The sequence below is a fragment of the Rhincodon typus genome, chromosome 1, assembly GCF_021869965.1.
Source record: "Rhincodon typus isolate 14 chromosome 1, sRhiTyp1.1, whole genome shotgun sequence".
In the NCBI taxonomy this organism is placed as follows: Eukaryota; Metazoa; Chordata; class Chondrichthyes; order Orectolobiformes; family Rhincodontidae; genus Rhincodon; species Rhincodon typus.
This window is the reverse complement of record NC_063332.1, coordinates 126,234,051-126,258,923: the sequence shown is the minus strand read 5'-3', so window position 1 is coordinate 126,258,923 and position 24,873 is coordinate 126,234,051. Positions and strand designations below refer to the sequence as shown.

The window sequence follows — 24,873 nt, the reverse complement described above, 5'->3', positions numbered from 1 at the left end:
GAGCGGACCGGAGGAGAGGCCCAGAGCGGTGTGGAGGAGAGGCCCGGAGCGGACCGGAGGAGAGGCCCGGAGCGGACCGGACGAGAGGCCCGGAGCAGTGTGGAGGAGAGGCCCGGAGTGGACCGGAGGAGAGGCCTGGCGCCATGTGGCACAGTCTGCTTGAGGGACTGTAATGCTGAGTTCTTATTTCTTTATTTTTCGAATTCATTCCTAAGATCCTGTACCTACATACCTTTGTACCTAAGATGGCTGGCATCTTGATAAACTTTTCCCTAAACGGTGACCAATGGTGTTACACAGGGATCTGTTCTGGGACCTCTGCTCTTTGTGATCTTTATAAGTGAGTGGATGAGGAAGTGGAAGGGTGGGTTAGTAAGTTTGCTGATGACACGAAGGTTGGTGGAGTTGTGGACAGCGTGCAGGGCTGTTTTAGGTTGCAACGGGACATTGACAGGATGCAGAACTGGGCAAAAAAGTGGCAGACGGAATTCAACCCAGAAAAGTGTGAAGTGATTCATTTTGGAAGGTCAAATTTGAATGCAGAATACAGGGTTAATGGCAGGATTCTCGGCAGTGTGGAGGAACAGAGGGATCTTGGGGTCCACTCCATAGATCCCTCAAAGTTGCTACCCAAGTTGATAGGGTTGTAAAGAAGGCATATGGTGTGCTGGCTTTCATTGGCGGGGGAATTGAGTTTAAGAGCTGTGAGGTTATGCGGCAGCTCTATAAAACCCTGGTTAGACCACACTTGGACTTTTGTGTTCAGTTCTGGTCACCTCATTATAGGAAAGATGTGGAAGCTTTAGAGAGGGTGAAGAGGAGATTTACCAGGATGCTGCCTGGACTGGAGGACAGTTCTTATGAGGAAAGGTTGAGGGAGCGAGGGGTATTTTCATTGGAGCGAAGAAGGATGAGAGGTGACTTAATAGAGGTGTACAAGATGATGAGAGGCATAGATAGAGTGGATAGTCAGAGACTTTTTCCCAGAGCGGAAATGACTATTAAGAGGGGGCATAATTTTAAAGTGATTAGAGGAAGGTATAAGGGAGATGTCAGAGGTAGGTTCTTTACACAGAGAGTGGTGGGCGTGTGGAATGTGCTGCCGGCAGTGGTAGTGGAGTCAGATACTTTAGAGACTTTTAAGTGACTCTTGGATAAGCACATGGAGGATAGTAAACTGTAGGGTATGCAGAGTAGATTGCTCTTGGTAGGATAATAGGTTGGCACAACATCGTGGGCCGAAGGGCCTGTACTGTGCTGTACTCTTCTATGTTCTATGTAAACGCAACCTATGCTATTTTACTTTTCATGCCAATTTAGTGCCAGTTTGTATGAACATTTGACATCCCTAACCGTGATCCTTTGACCTTGCATCTTCCATGCCAATTCATTCAGTATCCACCATGGGAAGACCTCAGGATCCACTCTGTGATAATGTAAAATTCTAAGCATCTATTACAGACTTTACAATGTTAAAAAAGTATTAATGAAAGATATTTTTATAGATTTAATTTGCTTTAAGTACTTAATCCTTTATAAAGACAGACATTTGTACTCATATCACCATGTATGGCATTCATATACAGTTAATCCTATTATAACCACTTGGAACTAATAATCAAGCTTTGAATCTACGAACCTCACACTGTGATAATGTTAAGTTGTAGAAACAGTCAAATCACACAAATCGCATAACGATTGTCCTCTGGATAACATAAATGTTTATTGAACTTGCAGAGACAAAATCTTTCTCGATTGAGAGTTACAGCATACTGTTTGTTTTCATAATTTAAAGGTGGAGAGTTTAAATGAACTGAAAATGTAACAGATTCATGAAGTTTATTCACCCTTTCAAGCAGATTAATGTCGATAGTAAACTATCCTGTAATGATACCTGGAATTCTCCAAAAGGGTATTTGGCATCTCCAAAGAATTCTGGTAGGTTTAGACCTTTTCCTTCAACACCTTGAAAAGGTTTCTGACTCAAGACAGCTGCTGTGTTAAACATGTTGCATCTTTGTGAATCAGGACGGTATGAAATACATCCTGTCTTCCCCCTGGCTGAAAACGCTGAGATCTAGTTCAGGAGCAGGATGTCAAGAATTGAGTCTCCAGCATCATTTTGGCTCAGGATTAATCCCCTTCCAATGTGGCAAAAACCTGGGCCAAATGCTCAATATAAAAGTTTCTCTCGCTGATTATAAAGAATATATTTACGTTTTTCATGTAGACCGGTTTATCGTTTTGGCCATGGCTATGTACAGAGGAGTTTTCTTTGCTCAAAGCCCCTATCCAATTAGTAGCCCACATTAGAGACTGGAATTGAATAAGGGAGAGTTTGGCGCTATAGGGAGGATGGTAAGGGGTTAGAGAGGTGTGTTTTAAAGTGAGGAGAGGAAGGAAGGGGGGATGCTAGCTTTTGGCCATGATCTCTAATGCACAAAAAATACCCTCTAAGATTTTTATGTTTTTCAAAGGCTCCTCTTGAGATTTGCTCAAGGACTACTTTTTAAAATTTGGATACAGAACTGGCTCAAAGGTAAAAGACAGAGTGTGGTGGAGGGTTGCTTTCCAGACTGGAGGCCTATGACCAGCAGTGTGCCACAAGGATCGGTGCTGGGTCCACTGCTTTTCGTCATTTATATAAATGGTTTGGATGTGAACATTGGAGGTACGGTTAGTAAGTTTGCAGTTGACACCAGGATTGGAGGTTTGGTGAACAGTGAAGAAGGCTACCTCAGAGTACAACGGGATCTTGATCAGATGGCTTAATGTGCTGAGGAGTGGCAGATGAAGTTTAATTTGGATAAATATGAGGTGCTGCATTTTGGAAAGGCAGATCAGAGCAGGATTTATACACTTAATAGTAAAGTCCTGGGGAGTGTTGCTGAACAAAGAAACCTTGGAGTGCCAGGTTCATAGTTCCTTGAAAGTGGATTTGCATGTAAATAAGATAGTGAAGAAGGTGTTTGGTATGCTGCCTTTATTGGTCAGTGCATTGAGTATAGGAGTTGGGAGGTCATGTTGTGGCTGTACAAGGCATTGGTTAGGCCACTATTGGAATTCTGTGCAAATCTGGTCTTCCTGCTCTTGGAAGGATGTTGTGAAACTAGGGTTTCAGAAAAGATTCACAAGGATGTTGCCAGGGTTGGAGGGTTTGAATTATAGGGAGAAGCTGAGTAGGTTGGGGCTTTTTCCCTGAAGCATCAGAGGCTGAAGGGAGACCTTACAGAAGTTTATAAGATCATAAGGGCATGGATAGGGTAAATAGACAAGGTCTTTTCCCTGGGGTGGGGGAGTTCAAAACTAGAAGGCATAGGTTTAAGATGAGAGGGGAGAGATTAAAAAGGGACGAAGGGTCTTTTTCACACAGAGGGAGGTGCATGTATGGAATGAGCTGCCAGACGAAGTGGTGGAGGCTGATACAATTATAACATTTAAAAGGCATCCGATGGCTATTTGAACAGGAAGGGTTTAGGGGATGTGGGCCAAATGCTTCATTTAGGATACCTGGTCAGTATGGATGAGTTGGACCGAAGGGTCTGTTTCCATACTGTAGAGCTCTATGACTCTAATTTCAGTGACTATCTTTCAGTTTTTAGGAGCTACCTTTGGGGAGCTGACTACTGACTAACCTATTTGTTAGATGGTGCCATCACATGTAACAATAATTGGGTCAATATATGGGGTATACAGACTTACTCAGGAGCTGAATGAGAATAATGCATCAAAATCCTCAATAATTACCAACAGGCCAATACATTTAAAGCCTTGAGTAATGTAGTGAAATGCATCAGGAAGACTTTTGTTCTGTCACAGTGCTATTCATTCTCTTCACAATTTGCCAGATGTCAGAAGTGAGAACCTGATAGCCAGAACCATTTGATGAAAATAGTGAAGGTGCTCACTTATGTGATGTTAATAGCAATATCAGGGTATTCGCATACAGACTTCCCAGCCAGCCTTCATTGCAAGTCACTATAAATTATCGTTACTGGGAATAGGGGTGAGAACCTTGGATTCATTAATGTATGAGAGTTTTAAAGCTGCTTTGTCACATTTGGGGTGGAGAAATGCAACCCATGATGTATGCCATTGGGGTTCAGAATTAAAGCAGTTGTGCTCAGAGAGGTATGTTACTAGTTGGTAGAAAAGATCATTCTTGGTGGCTTTGCAAGATCTAACAGCAGTGCAGACACTTTGATGAAATTCACTGGGAACAGACAAATTGCATCGTTATTAATAATTTAATAAGTGACAGGTATACAATATATTAAGATGAGCCACCAGCTCGATGCTTTATTGAAGCTCACATAATTTTCTAGTCTAAGCTCCACTTCTGTGCTGGAATTGTTGCCATGTTGTGGAGTTTATACTATCTGTTCATGATAGCATTTGATTAAAAGGGCAGTTTCACACAACACAAGATGCCTGGCCACCTTTTACAGCATGCACAAAGACAGAAGTTGCTGGAAAAGCTCTGGCAGCATCTGTGAAGAAAAAATCAGAGTTAACGTTTTGGGTCCGGTGACTCTTCCTCAGAACTGATGGTAGCTGGGAAAACATCAGTTTATATGCAGAAAATAGGGAGGGGGATGGGGTAGGGAGTAAATGATAGGATAGAGCCCAAAGAGAGAGAAGATGCAGTTGGATAGAATTAGGAGTTGATAACTTTCTGGCTAGGACAGTGAACTTTTGTTTAATTGGGACTGTTAGTGACTGACAATAGGCAGTGTGTAATGGCAGGCTATGTGATAACAAGACAAAAAGTTTTCCCCTTCACAGATGCTGCCAGACCTGCTGAGCTTCTCCAGCAACTTTGTTTTTGTTTTTGTTCCGCAGTTCTTTCGGTTTCTATTATGTGATAACAAGGCCTGGTGTGTGGTGTGGGGGGCTGGGACATGGGAGAGTTTAGGCTTTAAAATTATTGAACTCAATATTGAGTCTGGAGGGCTGCAGGGTCCCTAAGCAAAAAATGAGGTGTTGTTCTTCCAGCTTGCACTGAGCTTCACTGGAACACAGCAGCAAGCCAGAGACAGAGATGTTGGCCAGGGAACAGGATGGTGCGTTAAAGTGGCAGGCAGCAGGTAGCTCAGGGGTCCTTTTTTGTGAGCAGAATGTAGATGTTCTGCAAAGCAGTCACCCAGTCTACGCTTCATTTCCCTAATGTAGAGGAGACCACATTGTGAGCAGCAAATGCAGTAGACTAGATTCTGGGAAGTTCAGGTGAAGTATTGTTAGTGAAGTTGAAGTGAAGGAGATGCTATGATTAAGGTGGTTTATACATAAGACTACTTGGCCTTAGTAAACAGAGCAGAAAAAAAAAACATGAGAAACCATCAAGGACTAAGTTCTGATTAAAGATCGAACATTAGAAATGTTAGCTCATCTGTTCACTCCACAGGTACTTACACACCTGCCGAGTGTTTCTATTGTTCCTGCCTTTCATTCAGCATCCATTCATTTGTTTCCTCTCTTCTTTGAAAGACATCTTCTCAAATGCAATGCACAAGGAATCTTTTTTAGTAACAGCTAAAAGAGAACACAGCTGTCCATTCCCACAGAATCGCTGAATACACAGTGCCCTGAGGATAAATGTCAATGTGCAATACGCTTCACCATTCACTTCAAGGCTAACTGGTTTTCTGGATTCAAATTCCCCGTTTAGCTTCATTCAGTAAATGTCATTAATAACTCTGAAAAAAAATTAATATAGAGAGCAAATTGTTACGATTACTGAATTGAATATTTACAAGAAGTAGTTGGCACAATGAATTTATCAAACTGGCTTTCCAGCTGTGAAAATTAACTATGAACGTAGTGAGACTGACTGATGAAAATCTCCCCCTTCCTGACAGCTGTAAAGATCACAAATGAAATGAATGTGGGCACTTTATCGTGAGACTTTCCTGGAGCAGACCCAAAGCACAAATCTGCCCATAATTCAGAGACTGATAAATAAGGTACAAATCCTTTTTCACATGTAGCTTCAGATCAAAAAAAAATGCCAGGACAAATTTTAGGTTTGGATCTGATCTAAAAATAGCTGGTTGTGAAATTCTGTAGAACCTAATAATGGGTGCCCTTTGCTTCCGATGTTAGCAGCTCATGAACCTTGTGCAGTCACATTTAAATTATTGTATTACCATGCTGGCAGTATGGAGTGGCTGCAAATTTGTGCAGGAGGTGCAAAATCATGAGCTATTCATCCCTTCAGATTTAAGAGAGAGATGCATTTTGGCTGCAGCAGCCATTAGAACATACAAGCATATGAATAAGTTTCAAGAATAGGCCATTCAGCCTGTCGAATCTGTGCCATCATTTAATAAGGTCATGGCTGATATGATTTTAACTTCAACTCTACGTTTCTGCATGTCCCCAATAATCTCTCATCCTATTGGCAATTAAGAATATTTTCACCTCTGTCTCAAAAATATTTTAAGATTCTGCATGTACTGCCTTTTGAGGAAGGGAATTTCAAAGATTCACAACCCTCTGAAAGAATTGTTTTTCCTCATTTGTGTCTGAAATGGGTGGCCCCTTATTTTTAAACAATGACCCCTAATGTTACATTCTCACACAAGAGGAAACATCCTTTCAGCATCCATCTGGTCAAGACCACTCAGGATCTTATGTTTCTGCGTCACCTTTGGCTCTTCTAAATTCCAGAAGATAGAGGCCTAGCCTGTCTAGACCTTACTCCATAAGGCAATCCACTCATTCAAAGTTTTAGTCTGGTAAACCTTCTCTGAATAGCTATTAATATCTTTCCATAAGTCTGGTGGCCAGTACTGTACACGGAATCCAGATGCAGTCTCACCAATGCCCTGTATAACTGAAGCATAATTCCCCTACTCTTCCATTCAATTTCCCTCACAAAAAAACTTAAAATTCTATTTGCTTTCCTGATTACTTGCTGTACCCGCATATGAACCTTTGTGAATCGTACACAAACACACCTATATTGCTCTGCAACCTCTCCCCATTTAGATATCATGCTTCTTTTTAAAATCTTTCAGCCAAAATGGACAATTCCACATTTTACCACTTTATATTGCATTTCCCAGATCTTTGCCCTCTCACGTAACCCATCTATATCCTTTCATGTGTTCCTTGTGTCCTCTTCACTTCCCTATATTTCTCTGTGACCTCAGTAATTTTAGTTCCCTACTTTTGTTCCCTTCATCCAAATGATTTATATAAATCGTAATCAGTTGAGTCCCCTGCACTGATCCCTGTGCCACATCACTTGTAACACCCTGCCAGTCTGAAAAAGACTCATTTATGCCTACTCTCTGTTTCAATGTTAGCCAATCTTCTATTGAAGCCAATATATTGCCCTCTACACCATGAGCTTTTAATTATGAGCAGTAGTCTTTGATGTGGCACCTTATCAAATGCGTAGTGAAAATCTAAGTACAACACATCCACTGGTTCCCCTTTATCCACAGCACAAGTCACTTCTTCAAAGAACTCTAACAAATCAGTTAAACATGATTTGTCTTTGACAGTGCCAACATGATTTTGTCAGATTTCCTTGAACTTACCAAAGTGCCCTATAATAATGTCTTCAATAATAGCTTTCAACATTTTTCCTGTGACAGATATTAAGTTAACTGGTGTGTCGGTTTCTACATTCTGCCTCCCACTCTTTTTGAATAAAGAAGTTACGTTAGCTATTTTGCAATCAAAGAAATTTTACCTGGATCTAATGTGTTTTGGAAAATTAAAACCAATGCATTAATCTCTTTTGTAATCTCTCAATGGCTATTTCTTTCAAGGATTTGGCAAGACGTCAGCTCACAATTCCAACAACTTAGTCAGTACTATTTTCCTGGCTATTGTAATTTTCTTGAGTTCCTCCCTCCCTATCAATTCCTGATCTATTGCTATTTCAGGGAAGCTACTTGTATCTACTCCTGTGAAGACCAGTGCAAAATATCTGTTCAAGTTGTCTGCCATCTTTATTGTTGTCCATTATTAATTGTCCAGATTCATCTTCCATAGGATCAATCTTGTAGTTTTTATTAGCTTTTCTTTTTGTCTTGTGTCCAATCTTCTGACCTACCACCTATGTTCACACAACAATATAACTTTCCTTGAGCTTATGGTATCAGCCATCAGATTCTCCAGCATAGCTGTAATTCCTCTTGTAGAGTTGTCCATGACTTATTTGTTGGGAATAAATGATCCGCATTATGCTCAAGCTCTTGCGCTGAGTTGAGACTGAACACTTCCATGCCTCTTGATATTGTCAGGCTTTCCACTTGACCCATCAATGCACCAACCTTTCAGTGTGGACACCCATCAGATTTCATATGTTGTCCACATTATTGAAGACCTGATTGAAATCCTTTGCATCTTCCAAGCCCACAATACTGCCATTTAGAAGGGCGACAGCAGCAGTTACATGGGAAAACCAAGTCCCCCTTCAAGCCACTCAGTATCCTGATTTGGAAATATATTGCCGCTGTTCCTTCACTGTTACTGGCTTAAAATCCTGGAAGTCTCTCCCTCGTGGTGAGTCTTCCTACAGCACATGGATGCAGCAGTTCAGGGGTATCTAGGGATGGACAATAAATGCTGACCTAACCAGCCATGTCCACATCCATGTATAAACAAAAAAAAATTGTCACGTACACTCTGTTGCATTTTGTAGGGCTCCTGGAGAGCACGACAAGTAGTAGGGAGGTGACAGCATCATGATAGTGTCACTGGATTAGTAACCCAGAGCCCCAGGCAAATTCTCTGGTGATTGTAGGTTCAAAGCCCACCAGGGTGAATGGTGAAACTTGAAGTCAATTAAAGCAACTTAGAAGTAACAGCTGGGATAATGGGGACCTTGCAACCTTTGTCAATGGTGACAAAAACACAAAAATTCACCAATGTCCCTTGGAGAAAGGAATCTAAAATCCTTGCCTGGTCTGATCTACATGGGACACCTGTTATCTGTGCTTTGCACACTTTGATCAGTTTATGTATTAAAAACACTTTACCCAAGTGCTCTTGTGAGTGAGTTGGACAAAGAGACGCAGAATTCGGTTTGCAGTTCAACCCGATTCTATTAACAAAATATCCTTTATTAAAGACACCATATGAGCATTTCCCAAATTCCCACAATTTTCACTGACTACCAAGCTCTATCCATCTGAGTACCCACAACAATCCACATGTTTGTGTCGAGCCGTTGGAATCTTCTTCCTCTTTGACGTATGGCTGGCTCTCTTCCGTGATGGTGGTACTGTCAGGTCAAGCTGGATCTTCTCCTGGGTCTTCTTGAGTTGCCACATGATCTTGCATTACAAGTCTTGATATGACTCTTCGCTGAGTGGGTGGCTTCTAAGTGTGTGTCTTTACCCCACCTCGCCCCAGACTATCCCGAATGTTCAGTGGCCTTTGGCCAATGGGGTCATGAGCTGGGTACAAAGCATCCAATGAGGTTGCACCAAGACCTTTCACTGTTGCCATGCTGGAGAGGTGTAAAGTGCGCATCCTCAGGCACTGGCTGGAAGTCAATGTGCCAGAAAGTCTGATTGCTACTTCTCCAATACACAACCCTCAGGCTGGTTAGAACTAGTTCCGCCTGAACCTTTGTGACCTCTTTTAACTTGGTTTCCACTGTTCTCTGTTCTCGCTGTGGTTTAGTTTAGTTTGGCCGATTTTCTCTCAGATATGGGGCCCCATCCTGCTTCTGGACTCGTGGTAATAAATTGAAGAATGAATTCTAAAATTATATTATCAACAACAGATGTAGATTGATATCACAAACTGCCTACTCAGCATACACTCAGCACAGTCCCTGCTCACTCATTCACTAACACCTTCATCAAACTGCCTTCTGATATGAAGAGCACAAGAGTCTGCACATGTGCCTTGCACACCATTATGGAGGCTTAATGACGTCCATAGCTATGAAATGTCAGGAACTACACTACCAGATTTTACAGCAGTTGTGTCTAAAATATATAGACACTTGAGACACAATTAAGATAATTAATCATCCAAGAAATGATTTAATAGGCCAGAGGGAAACCATTGTTCTATCACCACCATATGGAGATTGAGGGACTGAGATAACGGTAGATGTAGGACAGGGTATCAATGAAGAAATGATGGGAGCTTGTCAAAGGCTACAGCGATTATTATGGATGATTTTAACCTGTATGTAGATTGAAAGGATCAGAGGGGAAAAAAGTAGTCTACTTGAGGAATTAGTTGAATGTTTTTTGTGGCAGTTTCTTAGACCAGTATGTTATGGCACTAACCAGAAATCAGTTTATACCAGACCAGGGACTTTTGACTAAAGAGAAAGGATTAATTATGAACCTCATAATAAAAGTGCCCCTGGGTAGCAGCGGCCATAACATAGTGGAATTTAAGTGCAGTTTAGGAAGAGAAGAGTGGGTCCAAGCCAACTGTTTTGAAATTAATAAAGGCAATTATGAGGGCATGAAAGCAGAGCTAACTAAAGTGAACTAGAACCATAGAATCCTTATAGTGTGAAAGCAGGCCATTTGGCCCTTCATGTTCACACCAACTCTCTGAAGAGCATCCCATCCAGATCCAGCCCCCTCCCCTACCCTGGTAGTAATTTAGTAACTAGTAATTTAGGTTAAGAGATGCACAGAGATGCAGTTGCATACATTTAAGGGGATATTCCAGAAAGTGTAGAATTAAACACATTCCAACAAATAACAAACATTCCAAGGAATGCAACTGCCGTCTGTGTTTAACTAAAGACAACAAAAGTAGTATCAAACACAAAGAAAGGACATAATTGTATAAAGGTAGATGGCAGGTCAGATTGTTGGACAGAATATAAAAAAAGCAAAGAATTATTTAAATACTAAGAAGGAGGGAAAAGGTAGAGTACAAGAGAAAATTAGGTAGAAAAGTAAATAAATTTCTTTAGATACTTAAGAAAAGAATGTTAACAAAGTAGGTGAGAGATAGTAGGAACTGCAGATGCTGGAAAATCTCAGATAACAAGGTGTAGAGCTGGATGAACACAGCAGGCCAAGCAGCATCATGATGCTGCTTGGCCTGCTGTGGTCATCCAGCTCTACACCTCTTTAACAAAGTAGGTGTTGATTCTATAGAAAATGAGTCTGGAGAGTTGATAATGGAGGACGAAGAGACGCATTGAAGAGATATTTTGCATTGTTCTTCACTAGAGAGGATACAAAAACCATCCAGGAAGTTAATTAGGGATTGAGGAATGCAAGAAAATTGCAATTACCAGGAAATAATACTGAGTAAATTGTTAGAACTGTGTGTTTGCAAGTCTCTGGGTTCTGATGTTTTTCATCCGAGGGTCTTGAAAGAAATAGCCAGTGAGATGGTTGATGTATTGGTTTTAATTTTACAAATCACATTAGATTTGGAGGCGGTTCCTTTAGTTTGGAAAATACCTAATATAACTCGTTTATTCAAAAAGAGAGGGAGGCAGAAAGTAGGAAACAACAGACCAGTTAGCTTAACATCTGTCATAGGCAAAACGTTAAAAACTATTATGAAAGGCATTATAACAGTGCACTTGGATAAGTTCAAGGTAATCAAGCAGAGCCAATGTGGTTTGTTAAAGGAAAATCATGTTTAACAAATTTATTAGCGTTCTTTGTCAAGAAGTAGCTTATGCTGTGGATAAAGGGGAACAAGTGGATGTATCGTACTTAGATTTCTACTAGGCATTTGTAACATTCCAGAAGTGCCACATCAAAGATTAATGTGGATGCTTCCTCTTGTGGGAAAATCTAGAACTAGGGATCATAGTTTAAAAATTTAAGACAGAGATGAGGAAATTTCAAAAGGTAGTGAATGCAGAATCTGAAAATATTTTTAAGGTGAAGATACATTCTCAGTTACCAAAGGGATGAAATTTTATTGGTGATATGCAGGGATGTAGAGTTGTGGTTAAAATCACATCAGCCATGATCTTATTGAATTACAGAGGAGGCTTGAAGGGTCGGGTGGCCTACTCTTGTGCTTCATTCATATGTTGTGTATTTTGCCCAATGATGTAGGAAAGTAAATGCTTTCACAAGTGCTGAACAATTGGACTCTGTTCCAGTTGAATATTAAAATATGAAAATTTATTTGTTTCCATCCTTGCAAGGGCTTTATCATATGGTTTTAAATCATTTTTCTCCTGTTACGTGTTAAAAGGGATCTTGCTTTACGACTAATAGTGTGTTGAAATTGGAATGATAATAGTCCAATAGGTTCAGTGCCTGATAACGCTGGACATTTTGGGGTTATGCAGGCAAGGTCAATCATTCAGGCTGGTATTTAGGTCAGAACCAACACAGCTTGAAACTTGGTGACAGAGGGTAAGAGAAGTAAAAAGTATTTTGCTGGAAAGCTGCATGGAGGAGAAGCTAACGGGATAAGGAAGAAGAGATAACAAGGTGTAGAGCTGGACGAACGCAGCAGGCCAAGCAGCATCAGAGGAGCAGGAAGGCTGACGTTTCGGGCCTAGACTGGAGGGAGGAGGGTAGCTTCTTCAGGGTAGGCATCCTTAGAAGAGGTTAAAATTGTTTCAGAGATAAACGTCAGCCTTTCTGCTCCTCTGATGCTGCTTGGCCTGCTGTGTTCATCCAGCTATACACCTTATCTCAGATTCTCCAGCATCTGCAGTTCCTACTATCTCTGGGATAAGGAAGAACATTGGTTGATCAATACAATTAGCCCTCCTTAGGAGAGATCTGACATGAATAATCAACAGGTTCCTCCTTCTGGGTGATCCACCATGAGCATTCCTCATAATGTTGGGCTACATGGTGGCTCAGTGGTTAGCACTGCTGCCTCCCAGCACCAGGGACTCCTGTTTGATTCCAGCCTTGTCTGTGTGGAGTTTGCACGTTCTCCCTGTGTCTGTGTGGGTTTCCTCTGAGTGCTCTAGTTTCCTTTAACAGTCCAAAGATGTGCAGGTTAGGTGATTGGCCATGGGAAATGCAGGGTTACAGTAGTACAGTGAAATGCTTTTTGGAGGGTCTGTGCAGACTCAATGGGCTGAATGACCTCTTTCCACACTGCAGGGATTCTACAAATCCTGTGGGTCACACTTCCCCTGGTCCTAGCACTAGACAACAATATTTTGCTACTGTCCTCTCTAATCAGTGTTCAGTATTTGTGAACAACAGGCTGTTTTTTTTGGCAAACATCATCATCCCTCTGGCACCAACTCCTTTTTTAGTTCCACATCTCCAGTGGGTGGAAGGAAACTTTGCCCACCCTTTACTCCCTCAGAAAGTTGTATTGCCAGTTCTTTGATCAGGACAGCATGTTCCTGGATCCTTTCTCATTATTCACCTCAGCGGTTTCTGGGCTCAGCTTAGGTGCACTGTGAACCTCAGCGGTATTCAGGAAAGACATTTTCACAATATTTTGTTCCTCCTTAATAAACCATAGTTGGAACAATTACAAATTAAACCAAACTCAAAAGGAAACAAATTTAAATTTCGGGTTGAGAGCACAAATAGGGTTTACTTTACAATTGGAGATTAAAATACAGTATTTAAAGGGATGTAATAAAAATAAAATTCACAACAAACGTACATGAACCCATGGGACAGCTACAAAAAACGTTAGATTGCAAAGTTGTAGGAAAATTACGAAAACTTGAAAGGACCAGGAAATGCTTTCTACAGATATGTTTTCTACACATATTTAATGGAAAAAATTACATTAGGAAGCATGAGAGCTGAAGGTGAAAGAATTAAGCATCTTTTGGCGAGCAAAGGAATGTAGATGATATTTGTGTAAGAATCTGAAAGGGTTAAAGATGGGAAGGGCCTTAAACACCAACCACTGTGAAGATGTCATTTGAGCTTGCTGGGGAGAACAGGTTGGGATCAGAAAGGAGTAAGACCCACCATCTGGGTCTTCCTCATCGTATCTATAATAATATTGATCACACCAGTGTAACTTGTAACAAGTCCTGTAGGCCCCTTCCAGTAAAGAGAATGGTGACAGCAAATTTAGTTTATAGTGAACATTAGCACAGGGAGCTCATGCAACATGGGTGAACAACGGACAGATTGCTCATACAACAGTACTAATTTATTATTTGCCTCAGTTTTCAGAGAGGAGGTGGGTTGTGGAATTATAGAGCTACAAAAGACATAAAAGACACTAGCACTTAAAGTAGATAAGTGAATGGGACCAAATGCTTTACCAGAAAGTATCTTCCCAGAAGTTGGAGAAGTAGTCACAGTTCAGTATCTCTTAGGGAAAAGATGATCCTACTGATGGTCTAGAGAATGAAAAATTTGACCTCTTTCTTGAAAAAAATGACTGGAATAATTCAGGAAATTATGAGTAAGTTAGTTGGATTTCAGTAGCTAGTAAGCTGTAGAATTGATAATAAGGAACAAAAATATTAATTATCAGGGGAAGCAGAGTTAATTGAAGTGCAGAAATGTTGGAGTTCAGTGACTATAATTGAAGCTTCACAGTCTTATCTTTGTGCTCATGCAGCACAATATATTCAAAGCCAGTTCTATCTCTGTTTAACTTTATATAGCAACAACACCACAGAATTTGGAAAATAGATTCATTCCATTCGTGAATGAGGATCCAAAAACATAAAATTAAGATAATCCAAATGAGGATTAAAAGTTGATTAAAAATTGAAAGGGAAGTTGTGATTTTTGTGCTGCAGCATTCTACAATTTTAAACGATAATTTTAAAATTAATATTATTTAACTATTAGCAGCAGCTCCTATTTTGTGATTCACTGTCGGTAGTAAAATATTAGAAAGCAAGAATCTGGTCTTCACTTTTTAGTGAAGTCTCTTGACATAAGTTGCTCTATGATTTTGGCATGAAAACGTTAATACTCAATGAACATTAACGATCAATTGGCATTTTACTGTTCCAAAAGCTGTTATTCTCGATGCCAGGTTTAGACATGCAGTTACAGAATATTGAATATTAGCTTTTCGATAAATACCATTTAAAGCCAAAAGTAAAACTTCTTATTTCAAAAAATCATCTAAAAATTCTTTCATACCTGCAACTGGATGAATTAGTGTGTGGATAGGATAACTGTAATGGATGGAGGTATTTTCAGATGCATAGTAACATCAACAGTCTGAGTTGAGTGTTGGTCAGCTCAGTTGGCTTGGCGACTGGTTTGCGATGCGGAGTGATCCCAACAACTCAGGTTCAATTCCCATACTGGTTGAAGTTACCATGGAAGTCCTACCTTCTCAATCTTGCTCTGTACCTGAGGTGTGGTGACCCTCAGATTAAATCATGAAAAAGCCATTTCTCTCTCATGAGAGAGCAGCCCTATCCAGATGTGACTGAACAAAACAGGCCAGCTCTGCCATTCAAAGTGATCAATGCTGTTGTCACATTTTCTCCATATACCCCTTGATGCCTTTTAATATCTAAAAAATGATCTATCTCTTTCTTGAATATACTCCGTGAGCTGGCCTCCTGCTACCATCTTCTGTGGTAGCGAATTCCACAGGCTGACCACCCTGTAAATGAAGAAATGCTTCTTCGTCTCAGCCCTAAGTGGCCCAACCTATATCTTGAGACTGTGACACCCCCTCCCCACCCCCCAGTTCTGGCCTACCCTACCAGGGAAAACATCCTCCTTGCATCTAGTCTGTCCAGCCAATTTAGAATTTTATGTTTCAATCTTATGAGGTGAAATTGTTTAAACTGGGGCCTGCACTCACTAGAGTTTAAAAGGATGAAAGGGGATAAGATGATTGTTCCTGAGGCCTACATAGGAGTTGTGCAAAGGGACTATGCAGAATTCCTACTGGAGCAGACTCCGTAGAAATTACCAAGATTGAGCCTTGCAATTCCCTTCCTCCTGGAACCTACGATCTCTCTTTATATTTTGTCTTCTGTGTGGATCTCCAAGGTTCACGCACAGCAGTGACTTCATGCTGAGAACAGTGTTGGCACACCAACTGGTGTGTGCCAGCCCTCATGGCAGCTGTGTTAGGCTTAAATATCTAGTCTAACTCCTAGTAGCTATTAACTGACCTCCAATTTAACTCTCACACTCTCAACTGCAACTACATCCCCAGACCATGACCTAATAATTTCTCTCGCCCCAATACATAAAACCCTTGCGACTGGAACCAACATCCTCTTCTCCCCTGACGCATGCACCCACACACTCCAGGTCCCTGTACCACCCCTCATGCCCATGAACTGGCAACCCCTCCTCCACCATTGGACCTAACTACCTTCCTGCTTCCCCCCTCACCATCATCAGAGGACTGCACCCTTGCTGCCCCGTTGCCAGATCTGACCGATCCGCCTCGTTCCAGATCCAACAACTCCCCAAGACCTAACACTATTTCCAAAACCTGAAAACCCCTTGCCCCACGGTGGACCTGACCCCTCTTGCACCTGTGCTGAACATGGTCCCTCCCATGACCCAACACTCTCCAACTGCCACCTGAGAGCCAACAACACACCAGACCCTCCCACTTGTCTGAATTTACCCTACACTTTTTGTCATTTACCTGACTTCTTTGTCACCTTGTAGCCTGGTACCCTACCTGTTTGCTACCCTCTCCTCCTGGCGCCCCTAATTTCTTAGCATCCCACCCTCCCAGCACCCTAACTATACACATTGTTTACATACAAACCTTTCATAAGAGCTGTCAAGTGACTGTCTGTGATGCTGGACTTTTACATTTCAGATTATGTTGTGAAAAAGGTAGCATGGTTTGTCTTCCCCTGCCTTTGCTACACTCCCTGCAAAAATGATCTTGTACTTTCCCTATATTAATGATTTTTAAATTTTCATCTGCATCGGTTATCATTTTGCTGCAAAACATAACAAGTATAATTTCACGATTTCACACTCTGACAAGAAGTGGCAGTCAGAGAGTGTTCATAGTATCTAATGTTAACCAGTTTATTTTAAAAGGTACAAAGCCCAAACTAAAATAGCACAGAAGTATTCTAATGGAATGTGTTAGGTATTTGGCAGCTAAGATCAGAAGAAGCAATTTCTATTCTATAGTTACAGCAATATTTTCCTTTGGTAGATTGTTGCTTGATAGTGCATAACTTGAATATTGCTAAAAAGAGAGAATAGATCCCTGTGTATGAATATACAAAAGGAAGCATAAATGAGTTACTTTCTGAATTCAACTGATTCTCTTAAGTTGGTTGCTGTTGTAAATGCAAGCATAGACAGGATTCTTCAGCAAATGCTGCCCTATTACAGAATCACATCCAATAGAAGACATGTTGGGGATGGGAGTTCGGCAGGGTTTGCAAGCATGGACTGTTTGAGCGGAATCTGTAATCTGCCTATTACAAACAACCAAAGGAACATGATGTTGATTTAATAAGCCAGTTGCTGGGACATGCAGCCTATGTACTTATCCTCACAACAGAACCGAATTTCACACATGACATGGCTGCGTTCTGTGGTAGACAGAACATTTTAAAGTAGTCAGTTGACCCTGTAATATGACTTATTTATGCTTGGTCGCAATGGCATGCATTCATATACGTTCTCTGCTAGCAAAATAATTATGTTTAAGCCTTGCAACATTTTTGAATCACCCAGAACTTGATGAGCCTATAATTCATGGCTACTATCATCATGGAAACACCTCGGTCAATCAGAATCAACTTCCCAGCAAATCAGCAAATGTCTTTTCCAGAAGTATAAATTATTATGCTCATTTGAAATCTGGCTTTCGTGCATTGATCCTGGTGACTGCGGGGAGCAAAGTTTCAGCAATACTTATTTTCCAATAATATTCAAATACTTTTCTTCCAAATTTAACCAGGACAACAATGCTTGAGACTGGGCCACAGTAGAATTGCTTCTCTCTAATTGTAACTTGCATTGCTCTAGGTCTAGATACTAAGCTGTGTAAAAGACTTATTTCTATAATTTGTCTATTAGTTGAAGAAAACAATTGATTTTTAAGAGTTATTTTACTTTTCCTTTCTAGGGCTTGACCATAGAACGACTTGGACGACGATCTCTTCTCATTGGTGGATTTAGTTTGATGTCATTGTCCTATGGGCTGCTCACAATTTCTCTCAATCTACAGGTATTTAAATTTAAATGTCACCTTCATGAAACTTTGGCTATTCCTACACCCCTCCTGTTTGATCCTCTCATTCATATTGTGTTGCCCCGCCGCTATATTTTGAAGGTGATTATTGTCTCTTTTGTTTTCACTTCTCATGTCTTCATGTTTTGGGTTATTTTAGTTTGTGCAAAGTCAATCCGAGCCCCTTTCCAAAAGGTTAACTGAACCTTTTGTAGTCCCCTTGAAATACTGGCACCTTTCTTTGTCAAATGTAAATGCAACTCACTGGAGCACTTAAAGTCAAACTTACAAATCACAGCTAGAGGGTTTGACATGTGAAAATTTCACTTTTCATGGCTCATTGGAAACTTTGACAGCAAACACTGTTGATTTTATCTAACAACACAGAATGTTGTGTTTGTACCAAGCTAAACTCACATTCTGGTGTGTTCCCTGGGCAACCCATTAAGCAATGGCGTATTATCTAAGACTCAGTTGGTAGTAGTCTCAGCTCTGAGTCAGAAGTCCAATGCCAGAACTCAAGACTAAAATTCCAGGCTGACACCCTAGTATAACAATGTAACATTTCAAATAAGGTACTATGCTGACACCCTGTCTGCCCTTTCAGATGTCATGGCACTATTGTAAAGAGTTATCTCTGGTGCCTGGAACAATGTTTGTCCTTCAAGTCAAATCACAAATCCAAATCATCTGATCAGTATTACAATGTGGGAGCCACATGCACAAATTCGTCCCCTATATTAAAATAATGACTACACTTTAAAAATGTTTTGTTGACTGTAAAGCCCTCTGGGACATCCAGAGGAAATGAAAGGCACTGTATAAATGTAAATTTTTCTTTGATCCCTTTGACTTTCTTGAGTAACATGACCTTTGAATAGTACACAAATTTTTACACTTCTTTTCTCATTATAGTGTTTTAAGCTCATTAGGTGACTAATTCAAAGTGAGCATATTAGTACTCTTGACTCATGCACACGCTCAACCACCACTTTTTAGAGTTATGCCCTTTTGATAGAATAGAAAACATGAGGTGAAAAACATAAAACAAACCAGCAGGAGCAGCTGCTAGCAGGTAACAGACAGCTATGGAGAGTCCCCATCAGAGTCCCAAGGACACCGCCATCTACATTGGCCTCAGGAAGAGACTGAGCTTCAAGGGTCATACACAAAGTGTGTACTTGTGCAGTAGCAAAGGTACATCTGTCAGCGGTTCCAGTAGCAGTGTGACCCATTGAAATGATGCTGGAGGAGTCTGTCACAGCTGTAACACAGTTACATCTCAGGCTTTTGAATACATGGCCACCTCCATTGAAAGAGATTGATCATTCTCATCAATAGTCATTTGCAACAGGCCAATGTGTAAGCATTCAACAGTGGCTTCATACTATGGCAGGAACCTTAGAATAATTGATTGCTCAGTCTCATTGCTTCAAATGCAGCCAATCACCCAGTCTTGGTGAACAGGCAATTGCAGGTGCTCCCTGAGATGACAAAGAGAGACAGGGACAAGAGAGTGGGTGATCTAGTGAAGGCATCTTCAGGTCACAACATTTTCCATAGGCTTCCCTGATAGAGCCAGCCACTCTGAATGACTGAGCTGCCCCTGCACTGATGCAAGTGGGATCGCCTTTTACAGGATATTCACAGGCTCCACACCTGAGAAGTCATCTCCATGGCATTTCATCGAAGCATGAACTGAAACCAGCTCAGAGAACACTGGGCTAACTCAACAGGTCTGGCAGCATCTGTGGACAGAGAGTCAGAGTTAACAACTTCTTCTGAACTGAGCTGGCTCCCTCCAAGCTCTGCTGATAACTCGGAGGTAATACCCTGTCAGAGGGCATTCCGAAATATTTTTAGTGTCACTGGGTGTGGGTACCGATTCCAAACTTTGTATCACATGGAAAATATTCACTTCAAGCATGTATTGCTGATAAGTGTCCATGACGTTGTTTATCTCCCATCCCACATTGACCCTGGGTAGATGAAAATGGCAGGGTGGCAGGAGACTCTTGGATGGCAGTAGGAGGTGGGAAATGGCGTCCCTGTTCTTGGCAGCAGTTCGATTTATTCATGGTGGGGAGTTATTGGGTGCAGCTACACTTGGTTCTGAATGGCACAAGTGCAGCGCTACATGGACTCCCCTCAGTTGAAACCTGCCTGAATGAGGGTGCTATGAGTTTCTCTTGTGTGCAGGGCAGTCAGACATTAGAACCTCTAGATGTTTATGTGTCATTAGGCTCCCTCCTTCACCTCATAGGAAGCTAGATGTACCCCCACCTCATCAGGTACTAGAACCATTCCACTTTGAAATGTCAGGTTGAATGAGGCATTGCACCCCATCACTGTGAGGTCCATGTTGAAGGAGATCTTCACATTGGCCAAGGCACCAGAATTGCTTTTTTGGAAAATCACAGCCAAATTTCAGTTGGTACCCCTCATCTCTGTGCAGCAAGGTTATGCAAAAAGGTGAAGAGCTGAGATACCTGTGACTGCTAAAGGATGAAAGAGCTCAAAAAGCTGCCTAGAAACATGGATACTTTCCAGATCTTTTTGAGGTGGGTGAATACCAAATGCTCATTTTAAGAGTAGAATCCCTTCTGATTCATAAAGACAGGCGATTTATTGTGATAGACTACATGACTGCACACCATTAAGTCCTGACCTTATTGAAATCTGTGGCAATACAGGAGTGTAGCAATGCCTTCAGTCTTCTGGCCATGACTCACCACTTTCACATCAAAGGTAATGCACAGTGATGCCATCCCACACAAGGTACGCACCATCTGGCTGAAGCTGATTTGAGCAGGAGATTGTGAGATTCTGCAAGTGTCAGTGGCTGAGCCAGAAGCAAAGAAAATCAAGAACTACACACGTCTTGATCGCCAAAGGCAATAGGTGCTCTACTTACCTTGAGGCTTCCTCCAGGGCACTGGGTACGGATACAAGAGCTGCAGCCTTTGGAGGCAAAGCTGCTGTGAGTGGGCCATGCATTTGACCCGAGACTCTGTGTAGAGGGTAGCATCTTCTTTATGCTGCTGTCCTATGACCAGGTCTTCTGTTCCACTGAGTTGTGTATAAAGCTGTGTCGAATGCTACAGCTGCCGCTTTCCTCGCAGTTACTGTCACTCTGACTACTGGGCTGAAAGACACTGCAGCCCTTCCTCAATGGTCCATCCTCCTTCTGAATATATGCATCTTCTGTCCCTGTGTAAACTCACATGAGAAGAAAAGGTCAGCAGCATTATACAAATGCTCAAGTCTCCTTAATGAAATGGCAACAAGTTACTTATGCTGAAGACTATCTAAAAGATTTGGCCCCTGGGGTTGCTCCCCTCAGTGCCATCTTTTAACTACAGGTGGCCTATGGCTTGCATCTTTATACGACTGATTTGATATTGACTTCTGACCTCAATGACTTCCTTCCATGAACTAGCCTTTTCTAACATAGTTACCAACACAGCATGGCACCCAGGCAGCACTGGAAATAGGCACTGCAAATGTTTTAATGCTTTCGATAGCATTTTCAGTTGCTGGGTTTCTGATTTCACCACCAAGCTGCCCAGGAAAGATGGATTGAGGCAAGACTCCACTTAGAATCATAGAATCCCTACAGTGCAGTAGGAGGCAATTCAGCCCATTCAGTCTGCTATGAAGAGCATCCTATCCCTGAAGCTCATAATCCCACATGGGTTTTTTTAAACCCACCTAGCCGTCACACTACAGACAATTTCCCATAGCTAATCCATCTAACCTGCACATCCCTGATGCTATGGGGCAGTTTACCATGGTCAATCCATCTAACCTGCATGTCTTTGGACTGTCAGAGGAAACTGGAGCAGCCAGAGGAACCCAACACAGATGCGGAGAGATGGTGCAAATTTCACCCAGTCACCCAAGGCTGGAATCAAACCCAGGTCCCTGGTGCTATAAGGTAGCAGTGCTAACTACCATGTCACCCTATTTCTTTGCACTTCTTTACTTTCTTACTGGCTTGTGCACCCTGACCAGGCTCGGAACATTTCCACACAGTATTCATGTACTGTCATCATAAACATATGATTCATGTCCCACTCTAATAAAGCAGTTTCAGTGATTCACTGTGTGTGATTGTTGTTACTACTTATACACTGACAAAGAATCTCAAAATGCAATTGAAGTAATTATCTGTTAATCAATTCATAAATTGACATGGTAATTCAGGAGCCTTGAATCAAGAGGAATGAACATTCATCCTTAAAGGTGCCAGAGCACAAAGGATACTGTTAAAACTGACATAATAGCGTACCACAGAAGTCACTAGTGCGAAGAAGTGCATTTACAAACAAGAAAAGTTCAAAAGTGACAATTTGTTCCAAAAGTTTATTAGAGGCCTTTTACCATTTTAAACTGCATAATAAAAGAACAAATAACTAATCTTTTCTCCATAGATGTTGTCTACAATGTAGCTACTCGATTGATTCATGGTTGCATCTTCTAATGACGCTAACCTCAATAAGATTCACCTTGACTTTTCTCAAAGTAACAAATATCAAGATTTCTCCCAAACCAATATAGGCTTAAACTGGGGCATTAGATTAAGACAATACTAATGTTAATTTTTCCAAGTGCCATTATTCACAATTTGAAGGTATTATTGCACTGTAATTCCTTTCTAAAGACTTAAGGAAAAGTTGTGGCTTAACAAATGATTGATGTCCACTCCATCATCTAACGGGAAGTTATATACTTATTCCACAGGACAAGGTATCCTGGATGCCATATGTGAGTGTGATCTGCATTCTTGCTGTAATAGCATCATTCTGCATTGGTCCAGGTAAAGTTTATTATTATAGAAGGAACCTTTTAGTAACACATAGCAACATTCACTGAATTAATAAGGCATAGTTATTCTGTGCTTTGCATGGTTTTTCATTTTGTTTTGAGGCACGAAATGAAAATATTGCCTGAAACTTCCAGGGTTCTTTTCCAGGCAGGAATCAAAACCTCTCAGGAACTGATGTAGGAGGCTAACAATGGCAATTTTCACCAACATAAAATGTTTCTGCTCCTTCACTGAAATTGGGTGTGCCACTGGGAGAACCCTGTGTTAATTCAGCGTGTACAGTTATGGAATGCAATCATGCCCAATCTGTACAACAAAATGGTGCAACGCTCCTTGGCACAGGCTTTCTCATGTCTCTTAAGATTGACATTTTGTGCAATATACCTCTAGTAAATTGCAAGCCTGGAGATCCTGTGCACTTTAGACATGTGTATAGTGTTATTTTTAAATGCTTTGAATGGATAATATTTCCACCAATGCTTTCGGAACATTTCAAACTTAATTTAAAAGTCCTCAAACCCCTGCACGTCAGTATGAACTCTTACCCATAGACGTCCCTAATTTTGAGAAAGAAAACTTGATTTGGAGTAGGCACAAGGCAAAATATACGCAAAACATCATTTAGTAGGCAGAAAGTTTAACATTACCAGAAAGATAAATTTAATAAAGGTCATTTTCTGAGTATGAGCTGGCGGGAAAGGTGGAAAGGAACTCCTTCTTCTATACTTGGATAAATTATCTCTGATGTTTCTGTCAGAGATCCTACATCATATAAAACCTGGATGCTGGGCACTTGCAAACAATTCTCCAACTATGTGTCTCTGATAATCTTATACATGCACTCTTGATACAAGTTGCGAAAGCAACTTTTGAATTGAACTACAACTTTAAACATATTACTAAGCTACATTATTTGCATGAATAATGGATGCATGCAGTGACACCCAACAAATTAGAGATGGTTCCGAAATCATTCAGAGGAACGCAAATTTAACATCACATTTTTATCTCAATGTCCTCCTTTTGTCACATTACATGAGTAATGTGTGTGTGCCCTTGCAGACAAAGTATTAATTAACATGATGTGATTTGATTTAGTTACGTAACTTCCTCTATATTATATCAAGATAGACCTGTAAGTCCAATGATGTGACCCTATTGTGTACACAATCAAAATATGAGTCATATGTCCACATTTTAACCAAATTGGAAACTAACTTAAATATCCAGATCAAAGAGGCTTTAGCCTTTTATTACTGTCTAAGTATGAATAAATTCAATAGGGATTACCTGTAATTAGTGAGACCACCAACCAAAGCAGGAAGACCCTGGTGGTGTTGTGGGGACAACACTTTTACAGCAAAAGAAATAATTGTTAGGTGTTGAAATGGATCATTTTCAGGTTGGCAAATTGTAACTCGTGAGTGCAACGGGGATAATGCTGGGACCTCGATGACATCATCATAGGAGGTGGTGCTTAAGACATCATTAATGCTTTCAGGTGCTTACACAACATCTTCCTCCAAGCTTTTATTTTCCATTATGATAATTATGAATACAAATGTATATCTCACGCTACATTACCTTCCCCAAAGACTCTGACTTGACAAATTAAGGCAGTCCTAATGTTTCACTATTCTCGCAGAATACGTTCTCTTTAGAAGATTGGTCACTCTCTGGATTGAAGACAGTTGACTTTGATTCTGTTCCTAAACTCCGAAGTGTGAGTTCCAAAAGTCCCTTTAAATTGGAGGTCCTTTCATCTCTTGGATTTCCTTCATGGAGATGAATCTTCTGTTAAACCAGGCACTTTCCTTTTGCAATATCTTGAATCACTGAACCAGAAACTGTCTTCTTTTTGACACTATCCTGTATCTTCAAGCTAGGTAACTCATTCTCAACTAGGTCTTTAACCTGCTGACATCGTTTGCCTCATTTTAGTGGTGTTTTTCATGGAGTTATATGTTCAACTCCTTTGATCTGTGTAA

General features: G+C 40.9%; 1 protein-coding gene across 1 annotated transcript in view; it reads left to right on the top strand.

The window, feature by feature from the left end:
• Positions 1-24,873, top strand: part of slc2a9l2 (solute carrier family 2 member 9, like 2) — a 399,659-nt gene that overhangs the window by 290,395 nt on the left and 84,391 nt on the right. Inside the window, exons 10-11 of the mRNA XM_048606361.1 lie at positions 17,953-18,054; positions 22,801-22,876. Coding sequence (XP_048462318.1) covers positions 17,953-18,054; positions 22,801-22,876 — 178 coding nt within the window. The remainder of the gene's footprint in view (positions 1-17,952; positions 18,055-22,800; positions 22,877-24,873) is intronic.